Source organism: Carcharodon carcharias, chromosome 2 (assembly GCF_017639515.1).
Source record: "Carcharodon carcharias isolate sCarCar2 chromosome 2, sCarCar2.pri, whole genome shotgun sequence".
Lineage (NCBI taxonomy): Eukaryota > Metazoa > Chordata > Chondrichthyes > Lamniformes > Lamnidae > Carcharodon > Carcharodon carcharias.
The window spans coordinates 88,507,961-88,526,708 of record NC_054468.1 but is presented as its reverse complement, the minus strand read 5'-3'; the positions used below and the strand labels follow the sequence as shown (position 1 = coordinate 88,526,708).

General features: G+C 42.8%; 1 protein-coding gene across 1 annotated transcript in view; it reads right to left on the bottom strand.

Annotated features, from left to right (window-relative positions):
- Positions 1-13,534: 13,534 nt before the first annotated feature.
- The window catches only part of crocc2 (ciliary rootlet coiled-coil, rootletin family member 2), a 300,592-nt gene continuing 295,378 nt past the window's right edge, over positions 13,535-18,748 (bottom strand). The window contains exons 35-36 of the mRNA XM_041205725.1: positions 18,369-18,533; positions 13,535-17,117 (exon numbers count right to left, since the gene is read on the bottom strand). Of these exons, the coding sequence (XP_041061659.1) occupies positions 17,034-17,117; positions 18,369-18,533 (249 nt within the window). The 3' untranslated portion in view covers positions 13,535-17,033. The remainder of the gene's footprint in view (positions 17,118-18,368; positions 18,534-18,748) is intronic.

Below are 18,748 nucleotides of genomic sequence, written 5' to 3'. Positions count from 1 at the left end.
ACAGTAACAAGGACTAGGAACTATGCATAGAATTCAGGGGCAGAAACCATTGTTAGAGATTTGGAGCAGGTAATGTGAACAGTGACTGGGAGGAGAAACACTGGCTACAGGCTATGAGCAGGAACTGTGGATAGTGAGTAGGAGCAGGAACCCTGGACAGGAACGGAGAACTTGAAGAGATGGAGAAAAGGAACTGGAGAGGGAAGAAGAGTGGAAGGAGAGATGAAAGAGCAAAGAAGGAATAAAGTGAAAGGAGTTGGAGAGATGGGTGAATGCAACTGGAAAGTGAAAGGGAGAGTGAAGCTGGATGGAGAGGAAGGAGTGGTGTTTGAGTTGGAATGGAAAAAGGGGAGAAGGAAATGGTACTGATAATGATCGAGAGGGGAATGGAACTGGAGAGAGAGAGAGAGACAGAGACAGAGAGAAAGAAAGAGAGAGGCAAGCGGAACTAGAGAGAAGAGTGAGTGTGAATGGAATTGAAGAGGGACAGAGAGTGAAGAAACAAGAAATGGATTAAAAAAGCAGAACAATGACCGTCAAGGCTCTGGTCATAAAATACAAGAAGAAATTTATCTCTCAAAAGGTGAATCGCGGCTGAAACAGATTGCATCAAACTTTATCTGGGTTCAACTAACTGCCCTCTACTGCAGGCAGGATCATATGGTTTTCTGAACCTCATTAAGAGACACTAATTCAGACCAATTGATAGATACAAGAGTGAAAATCAATTACTATTTATAGAGTATGCAATTTACACTGGTATACGTCATGTTTAATTGTTTGATTGATGTGTTTGATTATATTAATCAGTTCTCTGATCTTGTAACTGTACTTCATTGCTTAAAACTGTAGGTGGAGCTTGAGAGTGAAGAAATCAGAGAATGTTCCAGAAAAGACTGCAGTTCCCTGCAGAGACATGTTTGTACAAACCTCCTGTAAGTTTTGAGATGTTTTAAAGTTCTGTAAATAAACCATTGTTGATTCAGAACTAGGGTCATCTCTGCATTGTTCTGAGATAAACTAGGTATCTAAGATATATAGCAAACCGGTGAATGCAAAACAGTATTTTTGAATCTGAGAGTGCCTACATCAGGTGGAGTGCATGACGTGATGTACAATGAAGTGACCAGTCATGATCTACATGTCCTAGGTATTTATCTTAGGGAAGTTCAAAAAGAGTAAAGGAAGATATGTTGCAAGATTTTCCGGATGGGATGTCTTCTAACAGACTGCAGTAGCTGGAAATCTGAAATAAAAACAGTAAAAGCTGGAAATATTCAGCAGGTCAGGCAGCATCTATGGAGAGAAACAGAGTTAATGTTTCAGGTCAATGAACCTTCATTAGAAGATAGTGATATGTTGTCTAACATGCTGTAATTTATGCTTCTACATTATTCAATAATAATGATTTGAATACATGGAAGATGATAACTGCAGTGACAGCATGGCTCCAAACTGTCCCTCCTCTACAACTCCTTGTCCCAAGGTATTTGAAGTATGACAGCTTTTTGATGTTCATAAGTCCACTTGCAATGTAACCACACATCCAATGATTATGAGTGATCTTCTCCAGAAAACCAATGCAGGACATCCAAATGTTATAAATAGAGAGAATTCCAATACATGTACCCTTGTGGCCAATGAATCCATTATGATCTTGTATTCATGTAGTTTCTGTTGGCAGTGTTCTTCAAGAGCACACCTTTCAACATTTATAGGGCTATTTTCATCTTAGTACCTTAGTGTGAACAGAGCAAGACAATTTTTTTACAAAATCACCACTGATTTGTCCCCCAAGGCTCATCCAATGTGATTTTCAAGGCAGCCTCAATTTAAATGGCTAGCGCTCCCTTGTGAAATAGTTGGAAGCCTTTAAATACATTTGAATGAATGTGTATTTCAGGATTCTTTTGGCTTTCTTGATTATTGCTTTGCAGTAGTTGAACATACTGAGCATTGAGTCTACAAACTTTGCTCAATCTTTTTCGTACTATATCCAGAGCCATTTCAACATGATTCAACTAGCTCTTTTTTACTAGGAGTCTATGATAGAGGTAAATCTCACCCGACCAACAACACAGATTTATTACAACTGCATAAGCATAAAATAAATATTGTGCTAGTGGTGACATAACCCTTGGCCACTGCTCAGAGAAATGAAGCTCACAATGCTTCTATTTTTTATTTTGAGGCTTATGGTATAAATATCCTGTCAATAACTATGGAATTAAACTCCTGAGAAAGATTTTTACATTTTTTTTATTCTTTCAAGGGATATGGGCTTTGCTGGCTAGGCCAGCATTTATTGCCCATCCCTAATTGCCCTTGAGAAGGGGGTGGTGAGCTGCCTTCTTGAACCGCTACAGTCCTGGTGATGTAGGTATGCCCACAGTGCTGTTAGAAAGGGAGTTCCAGGATTTTGACCCAGTGACAGCGAAGAAATGGCGTTACATTTCTAGGTCAGGATGGTGAGTGACTTAGAGGGGACCTTCCAGGTGGTGGTGTTCCTATGTGTCTGCTGCTCTTGTCCTTCTAGATGGTGCTGGTCATGGGTTTGGAATGTGCTGTTTTAGGAGCCTTGGTGAGTTTTTGAAGTGCATCTTGTAGATGGTACACATTGCTGCTACTGTGCATTCGTGGTGGAGCGAGTGAATGTTTGTGGATGTGGTGCCAATCAAGCTGGCTGCTCTGTCTTGGACAGTGTCAAGTTTCTTGAGTGTTGTAGGAGCTGCATTCATCCAGGCAAGTGGGGATTATTCCATCACACTCCTGACTAGTGCCTTGTAGATGGTGGACAGGCTTTGGGGAGTCAGGAGGTGAGTTACTCGCCACGGGATTCCTGGCTTCTGACCTGCTCTTGTAACCACAGTATTTATATGGCTAGTCCAGTTCAGTTTCTGGACAATGGTAACCCCCAGGATGTTGATAGTGGGGGATTCAGCGATAGTGATGCCATTGAATATCAAGGGGTGATGGTTGGATTCTCTCGTTGGGGATGGTCATTGCCTGGCACTTGTGTGGAGTGAATGTTACTTGCGACTTGTCATCCCAAGCCTGGATACTCTCCAGGTGTTGCTGCATTTGGGCATGGACTTCTTCAATATGTGAGGAGTCATGAATAGTACTGAACATTGTCAATCATCAGCAAACATCCCCACTTCTGACCTTATGATGGAGGGACGGTCATTTGTGAATCCACGAGCCATGTATGTTTTATACAGTCTTATTAACAGGGTAAAATGGTAATCTGCAGCTAATCATTTAGCCCACATGAAGCTGATCTAATTTTATAAATAGTTTTCTGCCTCAGAGAAGTGATTAAATTACTATACACTATGTTAGTAACATCAGTTATCCATTCCTTAGTTCACTTAACCTATCAATTTCAGCCAATAAGACCTGCACCAAATGAATTAAGGCCAGTATCACAGATTTCACATCCCAGTGTTCCTTGTATATTGATAATTCCAAGGCATTATTCCCCAGTGTGTGTTCATAGGTTGTGGGTAAGATGCATCAAAGGCTACATTAATTGTGTTTGCAGCATTTTCATTTTGAGTCATGTAATTTACTTAACTGTTGAAGTTTCTGTTAATCACAGGGATTCAGGCGAAGAGTATTTCAGCAGCAAAACTGAAAGTAGTGTTGCTCAGAACTCCAATTATCATTATACTCTTGAATTGTTCTTCAGTTCTTTAAAATGGTATTTAAATCCTAGCATACCGAAATTTTCCAAATATGATATGCCCCCAAACAAAATACGCAACTAGACTTCCATACAAAAAGTCAAAATTGCCTCATTACCCTGTATAAAATGAGCCTATGCTTCTGCAATGCTGTGGTAAAAAGGACCCTTTATTGACAAAACTGGTGAGTAAACCCGACTAAAGGGTTTGATCCCAAATGAGCATAGAACGCTTTTGCACCTATATATAGAAAAATATAAAATGTAAAACACTGCAGGTTGCTTTTTGTACATTTTTAGTCAAAATTGTCCTTCCCTCCTTGTCTTTTACCTTCTCTTATTTGGATAATTTTCTTTCTCTGGTTGATGCTGCTGGTTTGACATTGCCTATACCATAAAGAAATGCATGAAAGTTTTCTTTTTCCCTCACCCTGCAGTCAAAATACAGCAATATTAAATTCTGCTAAAGTGAAATAAGAATACCCCTGGTGCACAGAATTAGAGTCTCTCAGTAACATCATATGCTGGTCGTTGATGCTTTTTCGTGTCACTGAATGTAATGCATCGAGGCTACCCTGGATGATAATGCACAGATCTTGTCATTACTCCCGGGGGCATGACAGGCCCATTGCAAATGATGAACACCAGCTGCAACTCACCATTTAAACAGTAGATGCACTAAAAGTGGAACGTGTCACTCAACTCTGCAGCACATGCGTTTATGCCAACGGTTAAACCAGAAGAGAACAGGCTTTTTGCTCATTGCCCAGTGGATCAAAGAAGATTAGGATGCTGCTCCTCCATCCCTGACCGAGCGTGACTTCAAGAAAAAATGCCATGGATGGGTCAGAAGATGACATCCCTGGGATGGTGACACTGTGCAAGTGAAAGATGACAATGAAGACAATATTTGCAGTGATACCACTTACACAGACGAGGAGAGAGATGACAAACTGTTAGCGGGGGCAGCAGAAACTATTTGCTGACAGTGAACCAGACGCAGCATTTCAAAGCTTCTGGACATGTAAATAAATCTAAAAGGAAAGAAATGTAAAAATAAAGAAACGTAAAACATCTCAAAACCTACCATGAATTTCTTGATTTTTTTTTCAAAAATTAAGTTTAGAAATTCCAGCTGTTTTGATTTGTTACCATGCATAGGTGTGTGGGTTGAGCATGGGTGTTCTTAGCATCTCTGACTTGTCACACTTTTTGGAGCGTTTCACCTTTTGTTGGTCCTCACCAGCACTCAGCTCTCCAACCAGCTCCAACCAGTTGTTTGCATGTGACAAAAACAAAAACAGAATTACCTGGAAAAACTCAGCAGGTCTAGCAGCATCGGCGGAGAAGAAAAGAGTTGACTCAACTCTTTTCTTCTCCGCCGATGCTGCCAGACCTGCTGAGTTTTTCCAGGTAACTCTGTTTTTGTTTTGGATTTCCAGCATCCGCAGTTTTTTTGTTTTTATGTTTGCATGTGACAGTGGCCGCACACTGGCAAACTGTCTCAATAGGTGGGCAAAACCAAGTGAGGGTAGCCAATGTGTCTCCACATCAGTGACTAAGGTAAGGGTTTGTCTATTGTTGCATACAAAGCCTTACTGGGCAGTATCATGATAATGAAAGAGAAACTGAATTGTGTCTGGAAATATTGGACTTTAAAAATAAGACCTGAGTTTTTAAAAATGCACACAAGCCACTGGCTGGAATGCTGCTGGGTGACTCCTTAAGAGGTAATGAAACTCCACCCTGTTGCCAGGCAAGGCACTTCTAAAGACATCCAGAAACGAATTGCTCCCTCCAGTAGAGACAATGGGACATAATGGGAGATGAGTATCATCTCGTCAATAAATCCTGTGAGCAATGCCTAGACAGATTTGTGAATTTGCTTCTGTACAAAGAAGGGGTTAAAAGTGGGCTGAAAAGCCGCTCTGGTGTCTGTCTGTTGGCAGGTGTTCTGAGAGGGAGCAGAGAAGTTTGACTCAGAAATAACAGACGCACACTGTACCCCTGCAAATCGCCATTTTGCAGGTATCCTGATCTCTCTCCAACTCCATTGAATTCAACACTGCTAGAACCTCAAAACCAACTACTCCTCTCTACCAAATCCAACACTACTGGAACCTTGAAACTGACTATTCGTCCACCAGAGTCAACTCTATTTGAACCTTGAAACTGACTATTTGTCTACCGGAGTCAATTCTACTGGAATCTCGAATCGCAAAAGCCGCAACGCTCAATTACCTACTCCCCACAAGTCAAGGACTGTTCTGTGTGCCTTTTCTTCATATATATATCCATATATTTATATTTACTAACTTTCCTTTAGACTTTACTTTAAACTTACTTTAACCTTTAACCCTAAAAGGTCTGATCAAATTGACTCTTCCAAACAAGAACAATTGGGACTGGAAAAAAGGTATCCATGAAAGGGATCCTTTTCAGATTAAATCTTGTTGCGATTAACAGAAGGCGGGTACTGAATAAAGACAGGGAGCCAATTCATCCCTACTCATCCGGGTTATGAAAATTTGGGGGTGTCCCAGCCAGACAGTGACAGATTAAGGGGTCTCGCCCGGATCAACAACTTTGCGGAACCTCACTTGGGGGTGGGTCGTAACAGCAGAGTGGGCGGAAGATTTCAACATGAATCCAATGGTCACAACGAGGAGTAAGCAGAGTGTTGTGGAGAGCTAAAAGCAAGGTTAGACCCTCAAAGAACCAAGGAGAATCATCTCCAACCGTCTCAACTTTGTCTTGTGATGATCTCAAATGCACCTGGATGAGAGGGAGCGAGGTTGAAGCAGTGCCACCATCCTGCACTGTAATCTATTCTATCTGCTAGTCATGACAGTGCATGATTCCTCAGTAAAGGTGAAGCCTCTCTCATGTTCTCATGAGAGAGCTCAGAAGTTCTGGAATTTTTCAAAAATGTGGGTAGGATTGAAGTGAAGTCATCTTTCTGACCTCTGTGACGTACCATTCAAATGCAACTGATGGCCCCATTGCCTGGGACTCCTGAATGTTGTGTTCAGGCCTGGATTTCAGCTACTCCTAGGCTGGTTTTGTGAAGTAACCCAGTTGCAGTGGAAGCTTCCAGGAGATTCAGTAAGTGTTGGCTGCTTCATGTGGTCAACATGCGCAACTTTGGATACTGAGAACTAATGAATTATTAAAGCCTGTGTCTGACAGCAAGCTCTGACAGGGACTGGGAAATATTGGGAGGCTGCTGTGGGGCGGCGGGGGCGGGGGGGGGGGGGTGCGGTGGCTGTTGGGTGCAAGTGATATATATTGGGGGATGCTGGGGATCTTTCTTTGGTTACATACATTGTACTGTATATCTGCTGTTTTGTAACAGTGAAAGATTAAAAAGAATACACTCAGTATCAGTGATGGAAAGTGAAGTGATGAATTTTTTCTTTGCCAACACCAGCACCATTGCTAAAGTCACCAGTGCGACAACAACTACTGGCTCAACATGCGAATCTCAGCCTGTGAAGTGAAACATTGACACCAAACAGGATCTGTATCAAAGAAATATAAATATGACAAAAAGTACATTGAAGAGGGATTCACTTGGACTAGAGCTGCTGAATACCCTGAGCTACAGTGTGCATTATGTGGTGAAGTCCTTTTGAATAACGACCTAAAACTATCTTTTCTATGCAGACACTCGGGAATAAAACGTGAGCAACATTTTTTCAGCAGACACGGGCACAGCTGATGGTCGACAGGAGTTTTGCGCCCGCCTACTGCTGATGGCAATACTAAGGCCCTTAAACCTCATATTTAGTGAGTTACAGAGTTGCAAAGTCAGGAAAATCTTACACCCCAGCAGAGGAGACAGTGCTACCTGTGGATGGTGACATGGTCAGCTGCTCAGCACGATGGGCTGGATTTTATGTTTCCCCACCAGTTGGTTTGAAGGTGAGGGGGATCCTAAAATCCAGCACGTGGCCTTCCTGCTGCTTACCTGCCCACCCCGACCTCTCTGAAATTTTCAGGTGGGGCGGTGGAGGCATCGGGTGACCCAACTGCCCTTGGGTCTTTCGAAGCCCTTAAAAGTCCAATTAATCACCCTTCCCCTGCTGCTATTTTGCCTGTGGCGGGGGAAGCCTGCATTATATGGAAAGCCCAAGAGCTTTAGCTGCACAGGTTGGTGTCGGGAGTGTGGCGGGTTTGGGGGGGGGGGGGGGTGGTGGTGTGGGGCAGTGGGGGGGGGAGGCGTGTGGTGGAGAGGGGGGGTGGACCTGCTGTTCCCATCAGAGGCATGCCCTCCAAATTCACACTTCCCCCTTCGCCCTCCCACTGGCCTCTCAAACACAGTCCCCATCCCCCTCACCAAGGCCTGCCAGCCTGACCCCGGTGATATCCTCCGGCCCCTTCCTCTCTTCCCCACCCTCCCCACTGCCACTTACCTTGGTGTCCAGCTTCAATGACGATCTCCACTGGGGACGGCCTGTAGTCCGAGCAGTGGCCACCATTTCCGCCTGCCGCTCTTGGGATCACAGAGCTGTCTATCCCATTGACCGGCAGATCTCTGAGGCGGGACTTCTCTGAGGGCTGGAAATCCTGCCTCAAGCATATTAATAGCCAATTGACCATTAGATGACAGTGGGACAGCCGTTCCCCTGGACGGGCTCGCCACCGACTTTTTAGCTGAGGGGGGTGGAGACCAGGGTGCACCGTGCACCAGCCCTATGGCCAGGATTTTACAGTCAGTGTGCGGGGGCGTGCATCCTGACATCATCGCGCTGTCTCTCGATGTTTTGCTTGGCGAAAGTGCACCGGAGTCAGCTGTGTGCCCACTGATAATTGAAAGGCCTATTAAGGCCATTAACGAAGTAATTAATTTCAAGTTTACGCTGCCCATCCAACATTACAGTTGGCGGGCAGGCGCAAAGGCCAAGTGGCCTTTACGTTTTTTTAGGAAACCTCATCCACGAGCGGGATGAGGTTTCCTAAAGCTTTTACGAATTTCATTAAAATGTTTTTTTGAAAAATAAAAACATGTCCCATCTTATGTGACACAGTCACATGAGGGGACATGTTTCATTAAATTTTTACTAAATTCATTTATTTTTTTCAAAAGCACTTCCATCTCCCTGAGGCAGCTCCGTGTCTGAGGGAGATTGAAGCACTCTTTCATGCGCATGCTTGAAAGAGCACTGGACCCAACTCTCCCTCCTCCTCCGTCTGTACAAGTAGTGCTACTGCTCACGTATTACGCTGGGGTAATCCTTAATTGGCCTGCCCGCATTAAATGGCGGTGTGGAGCTGACCGCCACCCGCGATCAGCTCCGTGACCGCCCCCACCCGCTTCCGCCGAGACCGGCCGACACAGGAAAAACTCAGGCCTATGTTTGGAGAGAACGCCCAAATTCAGTTAGTGCCATTATCAAACTGCACAGTGTCATGCTGAATTAATGACAGACCCACTGATGTCTTAACTGAATTAGTGAACTGTGTCATTAGCAGCGGCACTTTATTCCGCAGCTGGATAAATCCACATACCTGGCAGGCTTAGCTCACCTTCTGGGAGGTATATTTATGGAGGTGCAATACAAGAGAACATTTTTGTTTGCTAGATGGTGTCTACCAGAAAAGCAGCTGTGAGATTTTTCGACTATGTGACAAATTCATAAAACAACACAATATTGTCTGATCAAAATGTGTTGGCATCTGCACCAGTGGAGCACATTCAATAACTGGTAGAAACAGGGAAGTATTGGCATGTACCAGAGCAGTCACTCCCAATGCAACGTGGGTATATTACAATCTATATGGGGAAGCACCTGCTGCCAAAAGCATGCCTACCAACTTGAAGAAGGTCCTGGGTAATGTGGGGAAAATGCAAAACTTTATAAAAGTCTGATCTTTAAGTTCCAGAATATTTTCTGTTCAATTAAATGGGATGGAGAGCGAGCACATCAATCAACTGCTTCACATGGAGGCTCAATGGCCATCACGTGGCGATGTCTTGCACATTTCTTTAAACCTCACTCTGAGGTCAAGTTATTCTTTACAGACCACACATTCACATTCTCACTGTCTGTATAATTATGCCTGGCTCTCTCAGCTGGGCTGCCTATCACATATATTCACTCACCTGACTGAGCTACATCTAGGACTTCAAGAACTGACTGCAAACACCTTCAATGCTCAGGAAAAAGAATGATAAAAAAAATGAGAAAAAAAGCTAGAATTCAGAGCTCAATTTGTGGAGGAAAGTAACACTAATTTTTTTTTCCCAAACATGCAAGAATTCCTCACAACGAATGAACTACAGTTGCAGGATAATGTTAAAAGTGAAATCAAACATGTCACTGAACTGGCAATGAATATTCTATGTCGATGGGAAACTCAAACAGCTGGGTCCGCTGCCCTTTCACAGATAATTCTGTAGTGCCTTTGCTGTAAGACTTGTTAATAAAAGAACAAGAGAATCTCTTCAATATCTCAACTGATGTGGGGCTCATTTGAATCCAAATGAAAAGGGATTTCCTTGAATTGTCAGTGTGGGTTGTCAAGATTTTGATGTCGTTTGCCACATCTTACCGGTGTGAAAGTAAATTTTCAACACACTGGAATAAAATCAAAGTATTGTCTGTTTCTGTGCTGGATACTTTATGACTCTATGTCTCTTTGTAGAAAGCAACCTACAACTCAAACTATCACCTGTCACTCCAAACACAATGCACCTATGCTTGAACAAACAAGTTCAGCTGTCACATTAATGGCAAGTAGCAGTATCAAGCTAACGTTTAAGTTGTATATACGTGCATTATAATTTATACATTTTATACAATGCATGCACATTAAAGGGGTTAAAATGTTAAGCCTGCCACAGGCAGCTGGTAGACCTCAAAGTGGTTACGAAATAAGTAGTTTGGGAACCACGGCTCTACAGCTAAGGGTTCTGTTTGAACAACAGGACAAAGCAGAGAAGGCCTAATGGCCTGTTTTGGTTTGGTATGTTTTCTGCAAAGATGCTTTCTGTGCCAATTTTTACTGCCTGCTAGGAGAGAGAGCTTCGATTAGAGAATCTCACGAAAACTACTTGGACTGAGTTTCTTGCTTGTAAGCAAGAAAACAGATGACAGTTCATTACTGATAGGTGAAGAAAATAATGGGTAGTCCACATTTGCTGCAGTCTGACATTAATGTTATGCAATTGAAGTTGCAAAGATTATGAAGGGAATTGATGAAGCTGACCCAGGTGAGTTGTTCATGATAATGAAGGGTTACAATCCCAGGGTCACACAAGTTCAAAGAGGGAAGTTAGGAGCATTGGGAGAAGTCATGTAATTAATTCATCCAAAGAGTAATTGTATTGTGGAGTAAGTTACTAGAGAAGGACACTAAAGCAGACAATATGAATGGGTTCAAGAAATAAAGAGGCATATTTCTGAAGCGATTGAAGAGGCAGGTAAACAGGATTGATTGGCCAGAAATGGATTGGCTTGTTGGGCCTAATGGGCTTTTCCTGCATCTAAAATATCCTGTTTTCCTGCCAACAATCTCAAAACAGGATCTTTGTTTCGGGATCTTATTACACATGCTGCTAATCAGCCTGTGATGCTTGTTGTGGAATAATAAAGATTTCAGCCAATATTTTATGTTACTAGCTCTAGGAGTTCATGCCCAATTGCCTGACTAAATAACCTTTACCAGTATTACCAGTTGCAGCTTTTCACACTCGGTTTCTTTGCCACTCCGTGCCTTTTAAACATCGAGGAGTGACGACTACCTACCATCCGGAAACTACTAGATAAAACTTCCAATACATCCCCACTGCAGTCAACCAATTTTAGCACCAATCACACTAAATCTCACTGCATAATCACACCACAGTTCCCATCAAATTTCTTTTCCGCAGAGTGCAAATGATGGGGCCTAACAAAATAACCAATGCTTGCAGCATATAGTAACAGGGGCAGGTATTCATGAATGATAGAAACTCTTCTCCATGCTTGTGCTTCAGGCTCCAGTTATAATCATATGGTTGGATAAGAGTGTTAACTGGCTAAACTGAGGTCAGTGCAGAAAGTTGGTTGGTTACTGCATTTCCCTGGAATACAGTCCACAACTAGTTGTTGTATCAACAACAAGGACCTTAGGAGCAGCAAGGCTTTGGCAACAGGAATTCCTGGCTTCAAATACAAGCTTCCCAAAAAACAAGGAGCCTTTCATTCTCGGAACTCTGACAGTGAATCGAGCCAATGTTGTAATCGTGCTTTCCCTTGGGCACATGGGATTGACAGCTGTGGCAGGAGCTTGCTGTGTGTAATTGAAATCTCCTTTTGTACAACAGAACTCTGCGTTCACCATTCTCACAACAGGAGTCTAACAACCCAACAACAACAAAACAAGGAGCTGGTTGGGAGTTCACCTTTTACTTTGCTTATGGGGGCTTTTCCAAGTCATAGAATCTAAGTTGTGACAGTCCCCCTACCACATCACCATCCACCCCCCAAACTATATATTTCCCCACATCACTTAGAAACACAATATGTAGGTTCCCTCCGTGGCTTAGTGGGTTACGTATGTACCACAGAGTTCAGAAGGCCTTGAGCTATAATCTCTGGGCTGTGCTGAATTAGTTTAAGTGTAGGGCATCAGCAATTTTCTTTATTCATTCACTGGATCTAGGTGCTACCAGCAAAACCAGCATTTATTGCCCATCTCTAATTGCCTCCTGAGAAGGTGGTGGTGAGCCATCTTCTAAATATAATTGAGTAACTTCTAGGCCATTTCAGTGGGCAGTTAATAGTCAACCACATTTTTGTGGGCCTGGAGTCACAAAGGCTCAACAGCATAAGGGTGACAGGTTTCTTTCAGTAAAGGGCTGTAGTGAACCCGTTTTTACAACTATTTGGTTAGTTTATTAGTCACCACTACTGCTACTACCTTTTTATTCAAGATGTTTTTTTTGCATCAGTTATATTTAAACTCCCCAGCTGCCACTGCATGATTTGAACTCAGACCATCAGGCTAGGCCTCTAGGTTATTAGTCCAGTAACGTAACCATTATACTACTGTGTCTCTATTGCAAGGGTAAAATGAGCCGTGGAATTGCTGGGGTCCTGCTCCTGACTGCTATGCAGGGGGTTGGGGATTGGGCTCATTTGTGATATCTCCCCATTGTTAAGTGATCTTTGATATGCACCATGTATGTTTCACATGGCTGGGGATGAGTTGAGAAAAGACATGCTTATGCTTTTTATCTTGTGTAGTTGATCAAATGTTTACACAATTTAGAAATTTAGGACAACAATCTTTAAAAAAAAACTTTAACCTTCACTACCCTTCTAAATTGGATGCCTTTATTGACAATATCTGTTGCCAATAGTGTTTTTTGCAGCCAATGTAGAGGTAACTGCACAGATGTTTCTACTGGCAGGATAGTCAGTAACCAGAGGATATAGATTTAAGATAATTGGTAAAATAATCAAGGAAAGATGAGGAGAATATTTTTAAGCAGCAAGTTGTTATGAACAGGAATTCACTGCTTGAAAGGGTAGTGGATGTAGATTTAATGTGAAATTTCAAAAGAGAATTGGATAAGTATTTGAAATACTTCAAAACTATGACCAATCAATGTGTCATTCGCTAAGGTCAGTCAACAGTTAAACACAGTTTCACTATCTGGTTTAACCAACCATGGGAGCCTGATACTGAGAATGCAATACTCTGAATGACTGAGACACATCTGATTAAATATACATTATAACCAGTTATTATTAACAAAAAAATTCTGAATAATAATCATATTACAAAACTATACAAAGATTTCATATTAACTCCTATTAATTTTGGTTTACATTCTAGGAATACATTAGGTTATGGGTAGTTACAGGGCCTAAGCCATATTGCTTCTAATCATTGAACATAATACTGGATCAGGCCATCAAATACACAGCCTGACCTGACCAATAGCTACTCAGCATATAAAATGTACCACAGCAATACAACTAGTTAATGGGTGATTAAGACAATACTGGTAAAAGACGCTGAAAATCCATGATGCTCTACCAGTTAAAATCTTCTCTCCATGGAGGATTTGGTTTTATAAAATTGACAGAATTTTGTGCGGGTTATCTGTTAGTTCACCTATTGCATTGATTCTTAATAATAAGTATTTTCCAGTCAGCCTCATATTCAAGGTCCCATTTTTATTGAACATAGCTGAAGGCTACTGAACAGTTTATTACACAAGATGAAGTTTAAAGCTGACAGGCACTGACTTGATATTCTAGTCCAATTGGACTCTTGGTTCAGTAAGGATTGACTCTAGTCCTTCTGGAGGGCTCCTAGCACGGCCTTTTTTTATTCTTTCATGGGATGTGGGCGTTGCTGCCTAGGCCAGCATTTATTGCCCTTAAGAAGGTGGTGGTGAGCCACCTTCTTGAACCACTGCAGTCTATGTGGTGTAGCTACACCCACAGAGCTGTTACGAAGGGAGTTTGAGGATTTGATCCAGCGACAATGAAGGAAAAGTGATATAGTTCCAAGTGAGGCTGGTGTGTGTCCTGGAGGGCAATTTGGAGGTGGTGCTGTTCCCATGCTGCCCTTGTCATTCTTGGTGGCAGAGGTTGTGGGTTTGAAAAGTGCCTTGGTGAGTTGCTGCAGTGCATCTTGTAGATGGTACACAGTGCTGCCACTGTGCATCAGTGGTGAAGAGAGTGAATGTTGAAGGTGGTAGATGGGGTGCCAATCAAGCAGGCTGCTTCGTCCTGGTTGAGTTTCTTCAGCCTTGTTGAAGCTGCACTCATCCAGGCAAATGGAGAATATTCCATCACATTCCTGACTTGTGCCTTGTAGATGGTGGGCAGGCTTTGGAAGTGAGTTACTCACCACAGAATTCCCAAACTCTGACCTACTTTTGTAGCCACAGTATTTATGTGGCTGGTCTAGTTCAGTTTCTGGTCAATGGTAACCCCCAGGATGTTGATAGTGGGGAATTCAGTGATGGTAATGCCATTGAATGTTAAGGAGCAATGGTTGGAATCTCTCTGGTTGGCCTTGTAAGAGATTCAACATCCCCAGCTACGAGCAGTAAACTGTCACAAGGAATGATTCCACTTTTATACCTGGTTCAAGGGCACAGTTAGGAGGAGTAGGGAAAGGTGAGATAATGCAGACGTAATCAGGCAATGGCTATTAAAATGCTGCATTTTGTAGGAGAAAAGGGAGATGAAGGAATGCAGAGTTCCACAGTTGTGAATGTCCTGTAAAAGATGGGGTTAGAGTGAGAGATTAATCTTAACTGTAACACAGTGAGGAGTAAGGAGACCATGTGAGATCAACAATGGAGAAGGCGACCAATCGGATAGATGGAAAATTGGGAACATTATGATTGGATGACAAATTTAGTTCTGTTTTAAATTCCTTGCAGTGAACATTGAATTTAGGACCCTTGCTCAGACCGAATCACCAGCTCAGTGTCCTTATTTTTCCTGTTCCACCATGACTAAGTGCTAAGAATTGGAACACTCTAAACAGTGTTCCGGAGTCAATGTATGATACCACCCATAATCCAATCTTGTATAGATATGGTGACACCTTTACATTGCTATCTATTTAAGTAATGGCTTAGGGGGTTTTGATGAATTCCGAGTGAGCTTGAAACTTCAGCCCCTGCCTGCCCATCGCTTCTACCTGGCTGCCTGAGTTGACCCAATTTAAGCAGTTCTCTGACAGAAGCTACTTGGAGGTTCAGGTTCTCTCGGGTTTTATGGAAGGAAAACATGCAGAATCCAGTGACTTTCAGCTGAATCATAGCCACTGGTGATGGTATTAGGAAGTGCTTTGCTCTGAATGGTACAAATTTAAACCAAATTGACTAACGGTGACTCTTAACATCGTGCACTTTTTGAATGATTAGTTAAGTGAGCCATGTGACAGCTTCCTGAGATTCAGCACAATAAAAACAGAGCTACCATTGGCCTGCAGTCCCTCAAGTAGTTTTTAGTTTGAAGAAAATAATCATTCTTTGAATATGGTCATCACTGGAGTTGGGCATTTATTGCCCAACCCTAGTTGCCTAGACAGTGACTGACTGTTAGCAAGTTATCCAACAGCTGGCAGGAGGCTGAGCCTGATCCAGTCATTATCAGAGATCAAAAGGCACATGCTTTGTGGGGCAGGCATTAGAGTTAGTGATCAATTATGGGAGCCAGCTGATGTTTCTTCCATTATCTAAAGCATTGAGGATAAATTACACTGCCATTGCTACCCCGGCTTATATCAGTTACCTCATCACAGAACAAGGGTCAAATCTGAGATGCTCTGGTAAACATGGCTCAGCTCTGCACACATTTGGGTTTCCTGCCCTGCTAGACAGCTCCAGTAAGGAGGAGCTGAAATATTTGCAATTGTTGGTGGGTCATTGAACAAGATGAGCCTGATGTACGCCTCTTGTTGTGGTTCTGTGACAGGAACTGTGATTTCTGATTGGCCTGAACATTCCCTTTGAGCTGTAAAACTCCAGAGGTCACTGTGACTGAAGCTGAGGAGAAGCCAGCCCTCACCATGGTTCCAATGGATTCCATTTACTGTTGGCCTGATCCAAAACATCAGCAGGGAACTTCTAATTAAGCTGCTCTGAGCCGGCAGGGAAGCTCTCAATAATGACAACAACAAGGCAGGCTAGCAAAGATCTGAATTGAGGATTGATGTAAAGTTTAAGAATGGTACACTTCTATTGGGCATATTGTTATACTTCCCTGAAACATCCCTTCCCCTTTAAGTTCCTTTGGATCCCAGGATTAGTTATGTGGGTGAAGGGGACAACAAAAAAAAGTTACTGTCTGTAAAATGCTGTGTCAAGAACCTAAGGAGTCCAGCCTGACAGAGGCAGAGGCAGAGGCCAGCAGCATTTGGGGAGATTTCAGACAGTTCTCAACTTGGGAATTGTAAGATATCAGTCTTTTTCACAGAATTGAAGTTATATGTAAGAAGGAGCAGTAAGCTTTGCAGTTGCTGTGAGGTTTGGAAATCACGCTGGTATTCAAGTGAGATGAGCTGGAACAAATGGAGGGGGTCAGCGAGGCCTTATGACCAATACCTGCATCTATACCAGTGTAAGGATTGCCCCCTTACACATTGCTGCGTGTTTAGTGTTGGTTGGGGAAGTGTTCCGTCGGGTCAATTACTTTGTATAATTTGAAGTGCAGACTAAAGGTTTCACAAGCTGTTGTTTTCTAGAGAACAGTCACCCAACTCTTATTGAGCTAGAAGCCTTGTTGTGGGAATTCATAATCTGACGTATAGCAAGCTCACAACTGTCCATTAGCTGCAAGTTGGCTCCATCTGTGCAGGTTGAAGGCATGTGGTCCGACCCAGGTTGCTACTTGCCTGACCTGAGCATTTGAGAAATGTAGGCCTGTCTTCTCCTCATCTCCTGATCCAATTGCTCCTGCAGGGCGGCCACCTAAATAAGCAAAGCACTTGAGTAACCTGGTGAGTTGGTTTAATGCAGCACCCCAACGATATCCTTTGAATAGGTTCTCTGTGTGAATTCACTTTGACTGTTACATCTTGACTAAAGGGTCAGTGACTTATTACATCAGAGCACCACAATCTGAGTCCTCTGGCAAGTTGGGATTCTGTTGCTATGGCAACCTTTGGACTTGATTGCTCTAAACAGAATTTCATGACTCAAGGAGACTTTGCTTTCAATTTACAACATTAAATTATATTTCTTTGCACGTTCCACGCCTTCCTGTCACCCCTCAACTCAGATTTTTTTGCTACAAATGTTGGCCCTTTTTGAAAGCTAGGTCCCTGAATGCTTGTGCCTGTCTTTTACCTTCCACAATCATGTAGGCTTTGATAGTGAGACAGGAGCTGGTACCATAGTTGAGCCTGACCTTGTTCTCACTTGGAATCAAACAAAGACTGTTCAGCATAGTAGCATTGTATAATAATGAGGAATGGGAATGCTGAATAATTCCTGTCAATGCCTCTCCCCCTTCTGAGCCCAGGGACGCTAGTGTCAGTTGTAGTGTCCTGACTGCTGCAGATGCAACACACAGTCAAACAACTTAATTCAAGGCTAAATATTTCATCAAATAACTGCAGATTTCAATTTAAAAACAGCCAGTAGCAAACATGAATATTTAAATATATATTTTTTGGGAGAGAGAGCAGACACTAAAGCAGAAAACTTATTTTTAGAAGCACACAAAGTTTATTGCAAGAGGAGGCCACTCGGCCCATCTTGTCTCTGCTGATTTTAGGCCCCTTACATGGACTATTGTCAGGCGGTCCCATTTACTTTTCATTCCCCTAACCTAATCCCATTTTCTCACATCCCATTTTTCCTTTTACGCTCTCGTTTCAGTAATTATTTAATATCTTTCTGAATCCTGGAATTGCCTGTCACTTGTGGCAAAATATTTCACATTCCAATAAATCTTTGTGTGAATCAACACCCTCTAATCTCACCGCTTTGTGTAACTTGTTCTTATCTTGAGATCTTGACCTCTTGTGTTTAATATACCTGTCAATGGAAATATGTGTCTGTGTTTACCTTGCCTATTCTTTTCATAACTTTAAACCTCAGTTAAATCCCCATATTTCAGAGCACGCAGATCTTGTGCCACTGAGGAGAAGATAGAGTGCTACAGTTTCTTGTCAGCTTTTGACTTTGAAGAGCAAACCAGACATACACAGCACATACCTGCTCCTCCAGCCCTTTCACACGCTGCCTATGGACCCGTTCCCTAGCCTCCAGTGTACGCTCCGCCTGCTGGTGTGCAATCCGCAGGCGCTCGGTTTCCTTCTCTAGCTCCTGGTGGTGACGGGTTGTCAGCTCAATCAGTCTCTGGCCGTGGCTCCGCTCCATCTCAGCTGTCAGGCCCTGTCAAAAAGGAAGCCAACCCCATCACCTAGGAGCAAAGTATTCTGAGATATGTACTGATGTCCAGACTGAGCATGCTCCAGTGCCTTGTGAAAGAAAGGCTTGCATTCATAGAGCTCCTTCATGGCTACGAAATGTCTCAAAGTGCATTACAACCAATTAATTACTTCTGAAATGTAGTCACTGTCGTAATGTAGGAA